We start from the raw sequence: 20,326 nt of genomic DNA on the forward strand, positions 1-20,326 counted from the left end.
TCAAGTTATTTTTACTGTTCACATTTAGAATACCTGTAAATGTAAAATGTATATTCGAGGTTCGTCAGAACTGGAAATAACTTTATAGCAAGAATGCATATATGTTTAAGTTTGCATGTGCGAGCAGAGGAAGTGCCGATATATTTAGGCGTCGCGCTTTTTTTCCGTTTTCCCAAAAACTCTCGTTAACCCGATTCTAAATGGATCCGATCATTTTCGAAATCGAGTTCCCTGCACTCAGTTAAAACAGCGCTTCCAGAAAAGAAAAAGAAATTAAATTGAAATTAAAAAATAGTTTGTAATGAAAATTATAAAAAATGTTTAAATTTAAAAATAGAAATTATGCGGATAGGCATTAAATGTTCTAGACGCAACTTCCTACTTTACCGACTTGAAGAATATTCTACACCTGCAGTAGTTCGTGTCCGTGCTAAGTTTCTAAAATGTTCACGAAGTGTCCCACTGACATCACACAATAAAAGTATGCAATTGTGAGAGATGAATTTCGCTTAAACAACTTCTAGGTTATTCATCATCTCAAGTGAGCATTTAGCATAAACATTTCTAAGGTTTTTTGTGCATTTATTCTTGCATTTCTCATAAAGGTATGATATACTGGAAAGTGTGAAGAGAAATTAAAATATAACCTTGAAAGTGTTTTCATAAACACTTTATTGAGATAATTTACGACCTTGAATTTGTTTACGCAAATTGGCCCATCACAATTGCGCCGTATTATTTCTTGACTTCACCGTAACACTTAGAGAGCATTCTAAAAGCTTGGCATGGACATGAACCACTGCAGCTGCAGAATATTCTCGAAGTCGCTAAGGTAGGAACCTTTGTCCACAAAATAATAATTTTAAAAATAATTTTAGCCTCATCAATCGTCGGAGTAGGAAACACATGTCGTGGGGCTCTCACGAGAACTTTAGTCCTTGTGTTCCTCGCAACCTTCCTTTGGCTTCAAATTTACGTAATCAACCTGACAACCCGTGATTGGCCTAGCCAAACAACCGCCAATGAAACGCTTTATTCACTAGTGCCCCAGGAATTGCACAGGTTTGTTTTCATTACAAAATTATACCACCTACTTTTTGGGCGATGCTTATTTGATCGTTGTCTACCTGTTTGCTCTACAGTTCACCCCATCTACCCAACTTTCCCCCATGCAGATGAGGGATCGCCAGACGCTGTCACTGACCCTTGCCAGCAGGAATCATTTATACTAATGAGGAAAAAAAATTAGAAACATAAATATTATTCATTTCGCAGTTAGTACAAAGATTCTTCTTTCGATCTCTCGAGTAGCTTAGTGGTAAGAGCACCTGACCCGAAAATGGTAAATCTGTGGTTCGACTCCTAACGGAATGAAGTAGATATTTTTTCGGAGAAAAATTAATTTTATAAATAATTATGCATAGCTCCATCTAGTCTGAAAATACATTGAAGAATTTCTGTTATTTGAGGAGTAAACTTATATCGACAGTGTGGAATTTCATTTTCTCGCTTGGTAACAGATTTTTTCCATTGGTTGTTACTATTTCCGATGATAACACAAATTCCTTGTAAAATTAACTTTTATTAAAAAGTAAAAACTTGTATGAGACAGCGTGTTTCTGAACAAAGATTTATCTTTTGATCTCTCCAGTAGCTTAGTGGAAAGAAGACCCGAACGTCTATCGATAGACCTGTGGCTCGATTCCCAGCGGTGCGAAGGAGAAGATCTTTTTTTCAGAACAAGTCTAATTTTTTCAATATTAATGAATAGCTCCATCTTTTCTGAAAAGACAACGTGCTTCTGACCTCTTTTTATTTTCCGGCAGAAGTTTTAAATTAGAAGTCTGCACGCTTGAAATTAAACAATCTAGAATATTTATATCGAAAATTGTGAAATTTAAAATTGCCAATCAAGGCGTTCAATATCAAAAATTTGCATTTTCACTCACCAAAAAATAACTGTTACAGAGGATCTTTAATTTGGATTAATTGCATGAATGAATCCGAAAATTATTATCAATAATTTTTCTACATTTTCGAAGCAATTAAAAAAAGATGCCTTAGTTTAAAATATTTTATGGCCTGAAAAATACTTCTAATTTTCAACTTATTATGGAAAATAGCATATAGCAATTATTCTAATTTCAAATTTTCAGGGTAAGTAAAACATTCTTGAAATCACCAAAAAGTCAGATTTAGAATATAATATTTTTAAATCAATAATTAGACAATTTCGAAAAATGTATGTTTTTTATTTTTCTCTTATCAAGGATCGGTGACACCAGGTAGACAGCAATCAAATGAGCACTTCCCTAATATTATTATGTCACAATACAACAAATTGATTTTAGGGGCCGTTCGTAAACTACGTCACACTGAGGTGGTCAAAATTTCGACCTTTAAAAACTCCACTTTCGATTTCTAGTGATCACCCCCCCCCCCCCTAATGGTTTAGAAATTTTAAATCGATGATTTTTTTTTTAAATTCAAACGATTAAATTTTTCATTATTTTATCTTTCTTTGGTTGAAGGTCAAAGTATTTTGCCATAAATAATAATTTTATTGGTTGAAGATTCAACTATTTTGTTGCAATTTCTTTTTTGAAAATTGATCTATTTTTTTGTAAATTCAGTTGAATATCCATCTCGTTGGTTAAACATTGAACTATTCTTTAAAAGTTCATTTTATTTTCTTTGAGAAGGAATTTAGTGACATGAAAATTCGACTATTCTATTTTTAATTGAAAATTGATAGTCTTTATTTTAAAATTAAGCTATTGGGTTGAAAATGAAATGTTACAGTAGAAAATGAAACAATTTTCTTAAATATTGACTCTTTTATTGAAGATTCTTTTTTTATTTAAAACTATTCAACAATATTTTAAAAATTCTTCTTTTTAATTCAATTCAACTATTTTTTATTTAAAATAAAAATCTTCTCTGGTTCATATGTAACTATCATATTTATCCTCGAAAATTCATAGATTTTTATAAAATTCGACTGTTTTCTATTTAAAATCACTATATTTTTTGTTTTAAATATCAACTATCATACTTTTTCCTTAAAATTAATCTTTTGTTATTAAAAATTCAACTAACTGTTTGAAAGTTGACCTTTTTTATCAATTTAATTTTTTTACGAAGATTCATCATTTTAGCTGAAAATTGAACTATTTTGTGGAAAAATTAACAAATTTTTGTAATAATTCAACTATTTTGTTAGATAGATAGAGTGTTTAAAATTCATTCTTTTGGATTGAAAATTCAACCGACGTCTAAATAAATCGCCTTTGTGACTTAAAAATTTAACTTTTTGGTTGAAAATGCAACCATTTCTGTTTAAGGTTTAATACTTTTCGTTTAAGAATTCGACTTGAAATCATTTTGACATTTGAATTTTGTTCAATTATTATTTCTGTATGTTTTGTATTTTATTTGTGACGTCACTCTGAGGGGAGTGGAGGGGGGGGGGGGGGGGGGGGGGGGGGGTGAAAATTTGTGTGATGATCTGTGATAAGTATTTAATATACCGTGACATAGTTTTCGAACAACCCCGTACGTAGATCTTGATTAAAAATAAAAATAAAATTTCAGATTTTTAAAAGAAAGGCACAATGCTTCTGCAACAACAAACGCGACGTCCGGTTGCTTGACAAACCCCGAAATCAGTGAAATCCGTCAAAACATCGATAGAATCAACTCGGAGCAGAGGGTCTACAATGAAGAAGCTTTTGGACCACTTTCTCCGGATGCACCTGTGATAGTCGTCCAGGTGCATACCAGGCTGATCTACCTGAGGCACCTGATTGTTTCTCTCGCGCAGGCTAAAGATATAGAGCAAACTCTGCTTATCTTTAGCCACGATGTTTGGGACCCAGACATCAACTACCTCGTTCAGAGTGTCGACTTTTGTCGAGTGATGCAAATTTTCTATCCACACAGCATCCAAACTCATCCTCACACTTTTCCAGGCGAGGATCCACATGACTGTCCGAGAAACATTCGGAAAGAACAGTAAGAAAATGCATTTTTTTCTTGATATCACAAAAATTCGTGGAAATTCCATTAACCACGCCCCTTCAGATTATACGCGCCCCTTAACTCCGCCTTTAACCCCTCCCTTGTTATCAAACTTGCCTCTTAGTCCCGCCTTTTGCCACTCCCATTATATCTAACCAGGTCCAGGCAAACCACTACCTACTATTGGACACTCCTGTTAGTCACGACTATTAGGATTAGTGATGTCGATTAATCATACCTATCATCACGCCCATTTTTTTTTGCTAGTGCCCACTTAAATCGATAACGCCCCTTAACGCCTACTTTTTCCACGCCCATTTTTTGTTAATTATAACCAGTTACTTTAGGCACATTGCCTACCTACTATTGCACACACTTCTTAGTCACGACTATTAGCAATATTCATTTCTGAGGATCTCACCTGTCACTATGCCCATCTCCTTTCATAATGCCCTCTTCCGCTGATCAAGTCCCGCGACCGTGCCTTTTGCCACTCTTATTTTACACTAAACATGTACAGATAATCTGGGCATATGTGATGTTCCACAAGGAAAAGGACCTTAGGGTTAACAGGCAAATTTTTCAGTAGAAGCGATTGAAGAAACTGTCGCAGCCAGGCACTGAACGAGTGGGAACAGTCTGCGGAATTCCTCCCCTCTACTTACGACCAAATTCTTCTCGCTCTGCGTTTAGCAAGTCAGACGACCTCTTTCACACGAACACATAACAGAAAGATGTGTAGAAAGTGGCAGGGCTGGATTACTCAGGCCGTCCGCACGTTTTGAAATACATATAGGCGATTCACTTCTCACTTTGCATCTCAATAAGAAGTCGTACGCCAAATTTCCACATATTACCATGCCCATTTTGCTCAATAATACCCAATTATATTGGCCACGCCTCTTAGCAACGTCCATTAACCACGTCAACGAACAGAAAAGTGGGCGGGACTAAAGGCGCAAATTAGAGTTATGGCTGAACACACCCTCTTTAGACTCAAACGTCTTGTTCATTATGAAAAAGTGCTTCCTCTCTTTACGTATTTTACATTACTTATATCCTTTCTATTTGGAACTATTTACGAAAGTCCTTATATTTAAATCATTGTTTCTATTTTTTACGATAGCGCAATTTTAAATGATATAAGTAACCTCCTTTTCCTTTTTCTGCCACTTCTCCTCTGACTCAACAATGTAATTTTACACATTCTCTATTCCATTCTTCCTTCCTCGTTTATATGACTCCCTCCGATTTTTTCATCCACTCCTCACCCAATCCTTTCTCACCTACAAGTTTTACCGCAGTCTCTTGCCAGCTTCCTTTATCTTTAATTAATCTCGTACCTTCCCATACATTCTCCCATGTTTCCTCTTCCCCTTCACATATTCTTTCTTCTTCTTCCAATATATCCCTTAAGTTACCCCGTTTCCCAATCTAAACCTTACTATTCTTTTCCATCTTCTCTCTCCCCCTCTACCTACATTTCAAAGTAGTTGAATACTCCTTTTATCATTTTATACATTCTATTATATTTTTATTTTACATTCATCCAAAAATCTTTCTATTTATTGTCATTTCCTCTCTATTTTCTTCAGTTTTGCATACACTCTAGTCCCATATTGTATATTCAGGACGCCACAAAAGTCTTCTTAAAATAAATTTCAACAAGGAATTCAATGGGACCTCTATTTTGATCTTGACGATGACCTTAAAGGTGTTTTCAAAGTCGATCTCCTTTTTTTTACATCGACAATCGATAGAGCGGGAAATTTTACATGGAAATATGTAGCCAGGTAATAGGTACATTGTAACCTTGAAGATCACTCTAAGGTCATTCATCATCGAATATGTACTTAGTTCGTAGGTCCAATTTGACCTTGACCCAGAAGTATGCAGACCTTGTTAAAGTTTAAATGACCTTAGAAACACCCTGTATATATACATCCCCAGAGAACTCCCTACCTTCTTCTTCCAATCTCGTTCATTATATCTAAATGTTTTGTTTGTTTCAAGGTATATACCAAACATTTCAACTCCTTTACTTCCCCTGACTTCACTCTCTTCAATCTCCTAGCGTATTATTTTGTCCTCTTCTCCTTTTCTTAACTTCTTTAACTGTGTATTTCCTACATTAATATTCAACTTTCTTTTTTTCAAGTATATCGCCACTCCTTTATTTAATTCCCTCAACCCTTAGCCCTTCTCAATCCTCTGCTATCACCATGAACCATTATATCGTCCAATGGTCTAAGATTAGAAGGAAAAAAATGCAAAAATGAGTATAGATGATGCTAAAAGAATAGATGCAAAGGTAAAGATAGAGAAATGGAGAAGTATAAATTCAGGAAAAGAACGGAAAAGGAAAAAAGGAAGGGAAAATCGTAAATTAAGTATAAGACAATACAAATAGATATGGTAGCATTGGGACGAAGAAAGAAAAAAGTTAGTGAAAAGTCAGGTGATGGGTACGAGGAAGGGCACACGTGTAGGAATTATAAGAAAAAAAGAAAGAAATAGAGAAAAGTGCAGAACATAAGGAGACACTACATTCTAATTTAGAATATCTTCCAGAGTATCTTCCTGGAATATAGCAAGCTTAAAGAGAAAGGATACGGAATTTTTTCGAAATTTGGACCAACGGGTGGTTGTAATTATGGAAATTTAGCTCAATGAAAAGGGATAAAAAAGAGTAAGGGGAAGGTTACCAGGGGTTTACAAGATGGTGGTTTGAAGATGTAAAATGGAGTTAGAAAAGGTAAAGATGCGAGAAGAGACGTGGAAAATGGTTAGGATGTATGTAAACATATACATTCCGTATAGGTAAGATAAGATCAGAGAACTAATAGAAAAGAATAGAGAAGAAATTAACTCAAAAAATCAGATTTTATTGGGATAACAGCAGATAGAGATGAAAAAGAATGAAAAAGAGAGCGAGGAAGAACAACCAAAGACAAGATGCTGAATCAGGAGGAAAAGAAATTGTTGAAGTGCTTGAGAAAGATGAGATGGTTTATCTTAATCAAAGACATAGAGAGGGATTAGGAAGGGAAATATACACGTGATATTTGAGGACAAGGTAAGAAGAATAAAAAAACTAGAGATGGATTATATAGACTTAGATTACTTTCCCATAATAGTAGCATTCGATGGAGAAAACAGTAATAATAGGAAGGGTAAGAAGAAAGTAAAGGAAGTAAAGGTACAAAAAACAGAAAGAGGTGGCTACACAATAGAAGGAAAAGAACAATTTAAGGAAAAGGTAGAGGATATCAAAATGATAGAACGAAATAGAAATGGAAAGATAAAAATAAATCTAGGGGAAATAAAATGAGTAATCAAGAGCATAGGCAAAAAGAAGTTAGTGAAGGAGAGGGTAGATGTAGATGGGATGAGAAATGCAAAGAAAAGAAGGAAGGAAGAAAAAAGAGGAAAGGTAAACGTTGTGCAGAATATGGGTGAGCAAAGAAGTATAGTGAGATGTGTTATAAAAAAAGAGGAGAAAAATAAAATGTTTGAAGAAGAGGCGAAGAATGGTAGGGCGGAAAAGAAGGTTTAGAAGTTAGTATATAGAGAGGTAGTGGTAGCGAGGGAGGGTAGAGGTGAGAGTAAACCAAGATATTGAAATGGTAGAATGAAATAAAGATGTTAGGGATTTGATAGGAGAAGCAAAGGAGAAAGTTTAACTAAGCAGTATAAAACTAAACAGCATAAAACTTGGCATAAGGGGGTTTTTAGGGTCGCTGATTTTGAATTTAACGTCAAAGGTTGCAAATTCAAAATGTTGGATCCAAAATGGCGGTATAAGTGGTTAAATTTGCACATATCTATCTAAAATTTAGTATAAGGGGGTTTTAGGGTCGCTGATTTCGATTTTGACGCCAAGAGCTACAAGTTCAAAATTTCTGATGCAAAACGGCGGATATTTGTTTCGAAAAATGCTAAAAAGGGACGAATCAGACCGAAACAAGATTCAAGAAAAGCGCATTTAAAATTAAATTTTGTTACAGGGCATTGTTGCTAAAATGCACAAACGCCCAGCATCCGGATCTCTATGGACACTATAGAGAAGCCAAATTCACTCAGACAAAGCATCACTGGTGGTGGAAAGCCAATCGCGTTTTCGACCAATTGACGGTGACCAGGAATCACACAGGTATGATCCTCTTTCTCGAAGAGGATCACTACGTGGCTGAAGACTTTCTCCACGTCCTGAGACTGATGGAACGTACCTGCAAACACAGCTGCGAACGGTGCAACGTTCTCACTTTGGGCACATACCTGAAAACTTATAATTACTACTCTGACTTCAGTCGCAAAGTAAGTATTGAATTAACGCTTTAGAACTTTAATTAAAACTTATGACCTTTCTAACAATTATTTGTTATTATAATCAAACGCTTATTTATTAGGAAGACTATTTTACGTTGCAATATAATTTCAAATATTTGTCTTGTCTGAACATTATTTACAGAAGAGCACATTTTTTTCTTATCAATCATGTCGTTCATCGAGTTAGATTGATTTATACAGGTCCATTAATATTTTTAAAACCCACTGTAGTGATCACCCTCGTAAAATAATTAATCAAAGCCAAGTGGATTTTATTGGTTCCTGGTAAATTTGTATTGTTCATGAAAAATAAGTGCCATGACACCTCTCACCAAAAGTTATGTCATAATTATTTCACGCCTGCACAGTGGTTGAAAATAAGAATTTACGTTTAAAAAATCTATCAAGCATGTTTTTCAATTTAGCGTTGTTAATAATTATTTTGTAAATGCAAACTTTAGCAAAATGGGCCATTTTACAGGTTTTTTTTCTCTTTAGGAGCGACTAACAAATATTCGAAAAAGTCAAAATCCATTGAAGGGGCACTCACAGAATACAAATAATGTGCATAATATTCAAATGAATTCTTTAAAAAAATTAAGTAGACACTTTAACTATAGTTTATTTTAAGCGCAATAGTGAGTTTTAGAAATATATAAAATTACTATTTGTTTATCGCATCTGTTTACATTGTCGATGAGAAGATTTATGCAAGAAGTTACTGCGTTCGTACAGAATTTGGCTGTGCCTCATTTTTGTTTTTTGAAAAATTCATTTAAACTTGAAAAATTGTAATAATTTCATCTTGTGATCTTTTTAATTTGTTTTTCAAAATATAGACAGTTTTTAAGCAAACTAAAGAAAGTTAATAATTTCAACTACAAGTTTTATTATTATTATTATTATTATTATTATTATTATTATAAATAAGGGAATTTATGAAGATTTAGAAATTCACTTTTGGTTTATTTAAGCTACTTCTTTGAAGACTATGACTTCTTTAATATTTAAACTATTTTTGAAATCTAAAGCAATTCAAAATTTGATTTCATCCTGGGCCAATTATTTTTGAAACCAAAAATTACAATTTAAATTAATATTTTATCTTATTGCTTAATGTTTTTTAATTACATGGCCTCACTTTTTTACTGGAATAATAAATAATAAAAATTTTGAATATTTAGAAATTTATTTTATTTTACTCTTATTTACATTTTCAATGACAATTGCATCATTCTAATTTTAACTAACAATACAAAACTATGAACGCTTAGAATTTTATTTTATTTTATTTTCGGTTACATTTTCAAAGAATATGACGTCCTTCTAATCCTGAATATTATTGCAATGTTAGGCAATTAAAAATAAGATTTTATGTGCTAATTTTTTTTAACACTAGAATTATAATTATTTAAAGAATTTAAAGAAGTTTAAAAAAAAATTGAATGTATTCAACCTTGGCTCATTTATATTTAAAGAAGACGAAGTCAACTAATAAAATGTTTTCAACTTTGCAAATATAATATTTATTAATTATATAAAATATTTTCATAAACAAATTCAGAGCTTGGCTATTATATATTGAAACAATTCTCATAAACAAAACAAGAATTTGGTTATTTTTTAAAGAAAGGCCTAATTTATTTCCAGAAGGAACTAAGAATTTGTTTTCAATAACTCTTTCCTACGATACTTTGCAGATTTACAGTAATTACTAATTTTTGTAATAATTTTCATAACAATATTCAGAGTTTGGTTATTTTACTAGGAATAAGCACAATTAATTTATAGAGGCAACTAAGAATATCTGCCCGATATATCTTGTCCATTTTGTTTTGAAATTTACAAGAATTATTAATTATTTAAACAATTTCGATTTAAAAATTAAGAGTTTGGCCATTTTCCAATAAACAGGCTCAATTTGTGATAGAATAAGTAAGAATATTTTTTCGATGAATTTCTTCTATAATTCTCGGCAAATTTTTAAGAATTAATCATCATTTAAACAATTATAAACATATTCAGAGTTTAGGTATTCTTCGAATAATAGCCACAATTTCCTTATGGATTTAATCTACAATGTTTTCCTAATGACTCTTTTTTACGCTTTTTCGTAAATTTACAATAAAGATTAATTATTTAAACAATTTCCAAAAACAAATTCAGTGTTTGGCGATTTGTTTACGAACAGAATCCCTTTTTTGATAGAATTAACCAAGAATCTTTAGGATGACTTTATTCTGTGATACTTTGTCAATTTCCAAGTACTATTAATTATTTAAACAATTTTTATGAACAAATTCAGAGTCTAGCTATTTTTAAAATAATAGACTCAATTTGTTTAAGGAGCCAACTAAAAATGTATTTTCGATAACTATTTCCGACATTGCGTTTCAAATTTATAAACATTATTATTCACTTGAACAATTTTCATAAACATATTCAGAAATTGGCTATTTTCAAAGGAAGAGGTTTAATTTGTTTTTGAAGCAACAAAGTGTGTATTTCCAAAAAGACTTCTCTAAATTACTTTGTTTAGTTCAAAATCAATTTTTTCAGCTTAGAAACGCTAAACTTTTACTTTTGTTCATCTAATTTGTTTATAACAATGACGATTGAAGAAATTTAACCATTTTATATAGTTAAGCATTTCCGGTAACGCATTGTAAGAGAAACTTCTATTAAAACCCAAAGATGCCAAAATGCCAAAATTTGTCCTTTGTTTATCCGAATTGTTTATAATAATAATTTTATCCACTTTATACGTCTTTGTAATTCACTATTGCGTAAGAGATAAAACTATAGCAATCTAGTAAAAAAATTCGATCATTAAATCACTCTGTTGTTAAATTGCTTATTTAATTTTTTATAACAATCAAGTTGATTATTATAAATATTATTTGTATTTTGCAAGTTATAAAGAAAACTAAATTTAAAATTTTTTTCTTCTTTGTACTAATTCGTACAAAATCTAAAAAATCAACAAAAAAAAAGTTTTTCTACTTAATTATTTAATGTTATTTAATAATTTATTATTTTCTCAACAAATTTTATAAATAAGTATGCACATAAAGTATTTGCGATAAAATTTCTCTTTCGACATCGGCCAAAAATTGCTCTACAATATATCCTAGTCATAATATTTGATTAGCAAATAACCAGATACAAACTTGATTTTTTCAACGTCTTCAAATGTAATTGATTAATTTATAAACTTTGAAGGACACTCTAATTCAAATCAATAATTCCTATTGTAAATGACAATTTTAGTCTATAAATTCTTTAGATTTTGTTAAAATATAGTTACGAATTAAAGCTAATCCCCCACGAAACAATTTTCAAGCGTTTATTTGTTTATAACAAAGTCAGTAAATTATTAAATATTTACATAACGATTAGAAAACTTTTGTTTGATAGTTGCTTCACATATTCTGGGTATCTTTTTAAGATACCCAGAATATGTGAAGCTCCGTGGAATTATTGGGGAATTTTATTAGCTTCGATTCTAAAATATTTTTTAAATCGGAAAACATTTTATTTCTGGAAATCGATTTGTCCCCAGGTGTTTTTTTCCACTGTGCGGGGGGTAGGAGGTGTCACGTTTGAATTGTATTAATATTTTTTTATTGCTTATTTTGCTAATATAATTAATTAATTTTACAAACAATTGTAATTGTGGCAAATTTCAAATATTGATTGGTAATATTTCTAAAGTAATAATAATAATAATAATAATTTTACAACATCAATAATTAGCCTTGTAATACACTTTTTTAATAATTCATCTAGACATTTCCGCTCTCTAAAAAATAAATATTCATGTATAATTTTATTTATAGTCAGGGTCGCGACTTAAGCGGGAAACCGGGACATGACCGAGCAAAAACTGGGAATTAAATTGAAAAACCGGGAATTTACTTCTTATCGTAGCAAAATTCGAGTTCTGAATATTTAGTTAGTTTTGTCAATTCAGAAAAGTAATTTTTACTTTATCTACAGTTGCAGGGCATGTGAGTAAAAATAATTATCGTTTTCATTTTATGACAAGGAATTTTTCACATTGAACGGGAATTTAGAAAAAAAATAAATCTTAGATTTAGAAGAAAGGAGTGTAATGAAATCCCTGTTCCAAATCAAAATCCGTCAAAATTTCAAAGTTCCTTCGTCTAGAATTTAAAAAAAATGTGCTTCATGTACTTTTTTGACTAGAAGTATTATTTCAGAAATAAAATATTTTTAAATTATATAATACTTTTTTAAAACATTTTTTGTTAAGAATTTACCTTTTTTTCTTGAAAATGCAACTAATTGTAGTTGAAAGCTGAACTCTTCTATTAAAAATTAATTTTATTGTTGAAAGATTCATCGTATTAATTGAAACTTCATATCTATTCAAAAATATAACTATTTTGTTTAAAATAAATTGTTTAACTAAAGATTTAATTATGGCAGGGAAAATATAACTATTTTGGGTGGAACGTTGACCTTTTCTGGTTGAAAGTTCAACAATTTGGATGTATATTTGTTTTTTTTTAAATTTAAAATTTATTTATTTCATTAGCAATTAATTTATATTGTGAAGAAATCGACTTTTTTGTAGAAAATGAGTTTTTACTTTGAAAGTTAATCTCCTTATTTAAAACTTCTTCTTTTTTCTTAAAAATTTAAGTATTCCTATTAAATATTCACCATTTTAGATTAAAATTGATCTTTTAGGTTAAAAAAAACTTTTAACACAATGAATAATTTACTCGGCTATAAGTTCTTATCATTTAAATTGTCAATTTTACACATTTTTCTAAATAGAAGGAACTTTTAAATTGTGACGATTTTTGAATTGGAACAGGGATTTTTAAATCCTCTTCTTCTAAATCCTAGTTTTAATTACTTAAAAAAAATTTCGTTCCATGCCAAAAATTCCTTGTCCTAAGGGAAATTTTATATCTTTACCAACTCCCTTTTATAAAATAAAAACGATAATTATTTTCACTCACATGCCCTGCAACTGTCGATAAATTAAGAACTACTTTAATTCCCGGTCATTTCCTGTATTTTTCTCGTTTTCAACGGTTTCCCGCTCAAGTCTCCACTCTGATTATAAATAAAGGAATATTATGTATAAATATATATTTTAGTCAGCGTGAAATGTCTAGATGAATTAATAGAAAAGTATATTAAAAGGTTAATTATTAATGTTTAAATATTATTATTACTATTATCATTTGTTAAGTGATATTATGAATCAATATTTGAAATTTGCAACCATTACAATTATTTAGAAAATTAATTAATTACATTAGCAAAATAAACAATATAAAAATATAATTATAATTCAAACTGTTTTCAAAATACTCATCTTTATATTCAATTTTCCTGATATTGAATTGCATGTTTTTTATGCTTTTTTTTGGATATTACAGCTGTTGTTATTGTTACTGAAATTTTTTTTCTTCCTTTTATATCCATAAAATGTATCCAGTTTTTAATTAATTTTAGTATTTTAGCTATACATAAAAATGCAAAAACAGGCCTACGTAGAGACCCTATAAGAAGAGAGACTGGCCATCACGTCCCGACCTTCTTATTGGCTCATTTCAGTAAGGGTGAAAAATGGCCACACCAATGAGCGTGTGCGCGGTAAAAACGTAGTTTTGAATATTTAAAATGTTTTGAACTAGAAACAAAATAGAAATGCACAAATTAAATTTTCGAAATTACATTTTAGAGATGAGATTGTGACGCTAAATCACAGAAAAGCATTTTCAAAGTGATTTAAAAGTTTTATCTCGGAAAATTAAGATTATAAATAGTTAGGATATAAAAGTCGTTTTTGAATTAAGACAATTCAATTGCAGAATAACAGTTTCAAGATGAAAGGTACCAAATTTTTTTTCAAAGCGTAATAAAAATAAACATTGTAAAGTTGTTCGGTACAAAAAAATTAAGAATGACCAAAACGCTTATTTTTAAACGTTATCTTACTTCGAAGAGACATGAGAAGTCACAGAAACACGAGGGCCTGCATGAAAAAATGCATGGACATAAAAAAAGCTAGAGAAGTATGCCAGGACAGGAAAGCATGGCGGCAAATAGTTAATAAAAAGAGTGTCAGTAGAGTGAATGACGCCTGAAACAAAGACCTTGGCTATTAATGGACCCAAGTGGGGAACCTTACATAACGGCTTCGTGAGGTTCTTCGCTTGGGGTGATTGCTAGAGAGATTGATCAGCAACCTGGGTCGGAGCAGTGTTGCGGAACGAACGTGTTATTTACTTAAATAGCACGAGAATTCTGGATCAATCTGAAAAATCTCTATCCCTTCCACACACTACTCCTTTCCCCTGCCGAGTGAGTCACGCCTACCCCGAAAGGGAAAAGGCTTAATGGTGTAATAATAATAATAATCTTACGAAAGGAGAAACTAACTTATTAAAAAATAAACAACAAATCAGAGCATTCAAAGTGGAAGTCTTGAATTTTAAAATTGAAGTTTAAAAGTTTTTCACTTCAAAAATTTTGTATTCAAATTATTAGAGGGGGGGGGGGGTAATTATAGATTGTGGCAACATGTGAGATCAGCGCCACCTAGGAGGCGTAGCAAGAACTATTGTCTACAGCAACGACCCCCCCCCCTCCTTCTGACCGTAATTTATAGGTTATGTTGACTTCTCTTTCTGAAATAAATACATGAATAATAATAACCAATAAAACAAACCAAAAACTGAACAAAATAAGATCTATCATCGATCAAATGCAATCAAATGTTTAAGTCTGTTGCAATCGATCTATCATAGAAAGATTCAAACAGACTTTAACCTTTGATTGTTCGTTCCATCAGAACGATTCCAACAAACTTTAACACTTTACTACATTTGATCGATGATCGATTTTAATTGGTTACATTTGTAGTTTGTGTTATCGGTGAAAATCCATTGTGAATCGAAGTTCATCACGCAAAAAAAATATAATTCTTGCAGCTACAGTGAACTTAAGCAGACGTGAACAGACGATAGAACTTCTATCGTATGCTCAAGTTCATTTCGAATTCTGAATTCACACGAGCGCCACCTAGGGGACATAGCAATTACTATAATCCGTTCACCACTTTTCTATGGGAGTGAGCACACAGTGGTATGCAACAATTGACCATTTTGTAACCTATAAACAAAGAAAAAATGTCAATTACTATTCTATAAACATTTAATTATTGAGATTATTATATTATTCATTAATTATTAAATGGTTTGATGATTTATTATTTATCAATAATCAATATTCTATTATTTTAATTTTTAAAAGTTACTTACGTTTCATGCACTGCTAAACACATCACATCTCAGATGTTTCAACAGCTGAAAAAACGTATGTACACACACTCTAAGCGTCGGTCATTTTTTCACCAAATGGCCAGTCTCTATTCATATAGGGTCTCTAAGGTCTACTAAGGACCCTGTAGTAAGGGACGCGCCAATCGGGTTGCTGGCTGCGGATTGGTCGAACGGGAAGAGAGAGACACTTCCGTTCCAAATCAAGATACTATACCAAAATTTACTATAGCTTCGCGCTTCGGAGAGAGCGATACTTTCGTTCCAACAGCAGATACTGTACAGTTATTGAAATTTGATATAGCTTCACGCTTTGGTACCTTCGATATGCTTAGTGTTTGTCGTGTTTGTTGCCGTTTAAATACATCCCGCCTTCTACCGCTGGCTCCAACTTCCGTTCCAACTCCCCCCTCCACATAGCCTTTGGCGTGTCCCACATTACAGGGTCCCAAAGGCCTACCTGATCGGAGCGCCATCTGTTGGATTTATTTAAACTACGATGCCCCTCCGGATGCTAAGAGAACAGAAGGAGTGGGGGCGATGCATGGGGCTGATTGTTAATTAACTATTAATTAAATTCTTATCTGATTATTAACACTGATTCCAATTCTTCTACTTGGGTAAAAATAATTCGCAATTGGGATTTTGCAAAATAAAAACTGGATGTTTCACGCACCTCGATAGTACCTCGGCAACACTGCCATGCAAAAGGAGCTTCTCCGTGGAATAAAGAAGCGCGAGGCACCAGCCATACAAGAGGGTAGCATCAACTTGCCCACAACTTATCATAGTACACAACTGGCACAAGCTGCGCCCATCTGGGCTTATCACCTTTTGCCCAGTCTCTACAATCATTATCAAAAGGTCCAAAAACATAATGCTTCACAGAACACCTGCTGGTGTCCTGCAACTTATACCATTGTCATTAATATTGTTGTTGTTTTGCCTGCCATTCAAAAAGTCAGAAAGAGTCTCATTGCAATTAAAATTTTAGAAGTTTAATTGAGATTAAAATCAAATTCCAAAATCCTATTTAACGTCCATTAATCAAGTTAATGTGCAGATTTCCTGAAAATAAAGTCAAGAAGCTAAGGACAAATTTGTGCAATCACCGTGAAGTGTTCCTACTGCAATTTAAAAAAAAAGATTAAAATTCTTTTTTTGGAGTAGAAGAAAAAAGATGAAAGAAAAATTAGAAAGCAACAAACCAAATCACATTCATTCTCTTTTTCATTTTCATTTTTATCAAATCACAATAAAAAAAACATTTATAAAAAACAATCACCAACGTTTCGACACTCATACAGCACCCTTATCAAGGCAAAAAAATGTAGCAGGCAGGAACAGCAACGAAACAACCATACTCTTTTCTCAACACCCGAGAATCAAGTCAACAAAAATGACTTGTGCAACAAATGAACAAAATAAAAAATTCATAAATGATTAAATCTCGTGTGCCGGGAAAAGAGCATCGTGGTTTCGTTGCTATTCCTGCCTGTTCGATTTTTTTGCCTTGGTAAGGGTGATGTTTGAGTGCCGAAACTTTGGTGATTATTTTTTTACAATTGTTTTTTATTGTGATTTTATAATAATGAATATAAAAAATATGAAAGAAATAAAAAAGGAAGGGGATTTGGTTGTTCTCCTTCTTATTTTTCTTTCTTCCTTTTTATTTTTGTAGAAAAATAAAAAAAATTTTATACTGTTTTAGAAAAATGTTTATCTTTTTTCAAATTGCAATAGAAAGAATTTATGGTGGTTCTCAAAATTTAGTATTTAGATTCTTGGTTTAATTTTCAAGAATTCTGCACATTAACTCATTATATTTATTGTATACCGAAAAGTGGGCGATGCCTATTTGATTGCCATCGACCTGCTCACTCTACCCCCTATGCTAAACTTCCCCTCATGCATCTGAGGGTTCGCTAGACGCTGCATAGTTGCATAAGATCGTTTAAAGATTAGATTTTTCAATTTTTATTATTGGCGTCTATTGTTTTTATAAATAAACAAAGAGCGAAAATAAGACATTTTTTAATTGTTATTTTTTATCTTTAGAGAAATAAATAAATGAAAATACCAAAAAGTTGAGCTTTCTACTAAAATGAAGAATCTTTAAACAAAAAGGATCATTTACCAACAAAAGAAACGAATTTTTAATCAAATTCAAGGATTCTCAACCAAAAAGTTGAATTTTTAACAAAGAACAAATTTTTTTTCTTTAATTTTTAAAACCAAAATGTATAAGTTTTTACCTAAAAGATGGATTTTTGAACAAAAAAAATTAATTTTCAACCGAAATAAACGAATTTTTAACTAAATTATAGTTTACTTAACCAAAAATTTGAATTTTTGACTGAAAAAGATGAATTTTCAAACAAATAAATTAAATTTAAACCGAAAAACAAAAATAATTCCTAACAGAATTTAAGACTTCTCAACAGAAAAGTTGAATTTTCAACTAAAAAAGAAGAATTTTTAAACAAAAATACTCACTTTTTATCGAAAAATAGAATTTTTAACAAAATTCAAGAATTCCCAACCAAAAAGTTAAATTTTTTACTAAAAAATATTGTATTCCTCATTAATAAAAAGGTCCCCCTGCTGGCAAGGGTCGACGTAAGCGTACAGTTGCTGAATCTGAAATTTACTATTCAAAATCATCTACGGCCTACAATTCTTAACCGATTCGCAAAATTTGTTTTTTAGAAGTGATCAGCAATAATTGCATAAGAGGCTCTATTGATTATACTGTTTTATTTCCTATCATTGAATATTTTTTATTCAAATAAAGAGCGAACATGATCTAAATAACTGAAATGATTACCAGGATATCGAACGTAATTGTTATAAACAAATTATGTTCAAAAAATATTACAATCATGGAAATTTTGCTTGCAAAGTATATCTGTAAGTTGAAATTGCTTTATTTTGTCAATACGATCATATTTGACCATGAAAATTTGTTGTCTGGTGAAATTTGTTTATTTTATAAACGAATTATATACACAAATGCATAGTTAAGGCATTCATTTTCCGAAAGTAATCGTTTTTCTTTCTTAATACTTTCAAATTATAATAGTGATAATTCTTAGTGATGAATATTGGTCAGTCAATATTATTTGTTGATTTCATAAACAAATTTTATAAACAAATGCATAGTTTGGTCATTTAAAGAGAGGAATTAATCGGGTTTCTCTTAAATCATCTTCAAATTACATAAGTAGTGATGTTTAGTGAAGAATAATTGTCATTCGATATTATTTGTTTACTTTATAAACAAATTTTATAAACAAATGCATAGTTTCACCATTTATGGACATAAAGTACCCATTTTTCTTTCTAGCTATCCTTAAAATATATTAGTGGTAATTTGTATTGATGGAAAATTATAATTCAATATTACTTGTTTATTTTATAAACAGATTTTATGAGCAAATGCGTTTAGCAATTTATGGACAGAATGTGATTGTTTTTAATTCTTAACGCCTTCAAATTATTTAAGTGGTGTTTAGTAATAAATAATTTTAATTTCATATTATTTGTTTATTTTTTAAATAAATGCATGATTTGGCCATTTATAGACCACTTAGGAGCTAATTCTTCTAGAAAATTACAACAAATGTCCAGTAATATCATTTGGAGGCAACAATAATAAAAAGATTACTTCCTATCTACAAATGACTAAACTATGCATTTGTTTGCAAAATTAACAAATAATATCGAATGACAAATCCTCATCACTGACCATCACTACTAACATAATTTTAGGACAATAAGAAAGAAAAAACTTTACTTTCTGTCTACAAATCGACAAACTATGGACTTGTTTATAAAATTTGCTTATTAAATTTGGGATTAATTTCTTTCTTTCTTTCAATATAAAAAATAATCAATAAAAATGTTTTATTTTCGCTTATTGCTTATTTATATAAAAAATAGAAAATGATGAAAATTAAAAAATGTAATCCACAGACGCTCTTATGCAACTAGTACTGATCACTTGGAAACAAACAGTTTTTAATTTAGTGATTTTATTCTAACATTTTATATTAAAACAAAATCTATGGTTGGTAACGGGAAGGGGAGGTCCCAGTCAAAGTAACGTTACCTTTTAGAATTTAGAAAAAACAATTTTCTAAAAATACATAAATTACAGAAAGTACGTTTCCAGATTATGAATGTTTTTGGTAGAAAATTGGTCTTCTTGTTTAAACATTTATGTTTTTAGTTGAAAATTCAACTTTTTGATACAGAATTCTTGAATTCAGAATGTTTAAATTTTGTTAAAAATTGGTCTTTTTTGTTATTTAACTAATCTTTTTGTTTAAAAATTAATCTTTTTTGTTGAAAATTCAACTTTTTGTCAGAGAATTCTTAAATTTAATTGAAAATTCGCCTTTTTTGGTAGTAAATTAATATTTTTTTTCATGGATTTTTAAAAATTGAAAATTAAACTTTTTGGTTGAGAAATCTTGATTTTTGTTGACAAATTCGTTTTTTTCAGTAAAAAAATAATCTGATTGTTTAAAATACCATCTGTTTGGTTACAAATTTAACGTCTAGGTTTTTAAGATGAACTAAATACGTCAAAATTAAAAACAGATTTTTTTCTTTTTTAAAAATTCAACTTTTTGGTTGCGAATTCTTTA

At 30.9% G+C, this 20,326-nt stretch overlaps 1 protein-coding gene across 3 annotated transcripts in view; it reads left to right on the forward strand.

Moving 5' to 3' along the window:
• The window catches only part of LOC117169550 (alpha-1,6-mannosyl-glycoprotein 2-beta-N-acetylglucosaminyltransferase), a 133,931-nt gene that overhangs the window by 85,748 nt on the left and 27,857 nt on the right, over window positions 1-20,326 (forward strand). For 2 of the 3 annotated variants that reach the window (XM_033355972.1, XM_033355971.1), the window contains exons 4-7: window positions 879-1,062; window positions 3,595-4,014; window positions 8,028-8,337; window positions 16,359-16,538. In XM_033355972.1, the coding sequence (XP_033211863.1) occupies window positions 879-1,062; window positions 3,595-4,014; window positions 8,028-8,337; window positions 16,359-16,538 (1,094 nt within the window). The remainder of the gene's footprint in view (window positions 1-878; window positions 1,063-3,594; window positions 4,015-8,027; window positions 8,338-16,358; window positions 16,539-20,326) is intronic. The other variant, XM_033355973.1, reaches the window with a different exon arrangement.

Source organism: Belonocnema kinseyi, chromosome 3, assembly GCF_010883055.1.
Source record: "Belonocnema kinseyi isolate 2016_QV_RU_SX_M_011 chromosome 3, B_treatae_v1, whole genome shotgun sequence".
Classification (NCBI taxonomy): Eukaryota; Metazoa; Arthropoda; class Insecta; order Hymenoptera; family Cynipidae; genus Belonocnema; species Belonocnema kinseyi.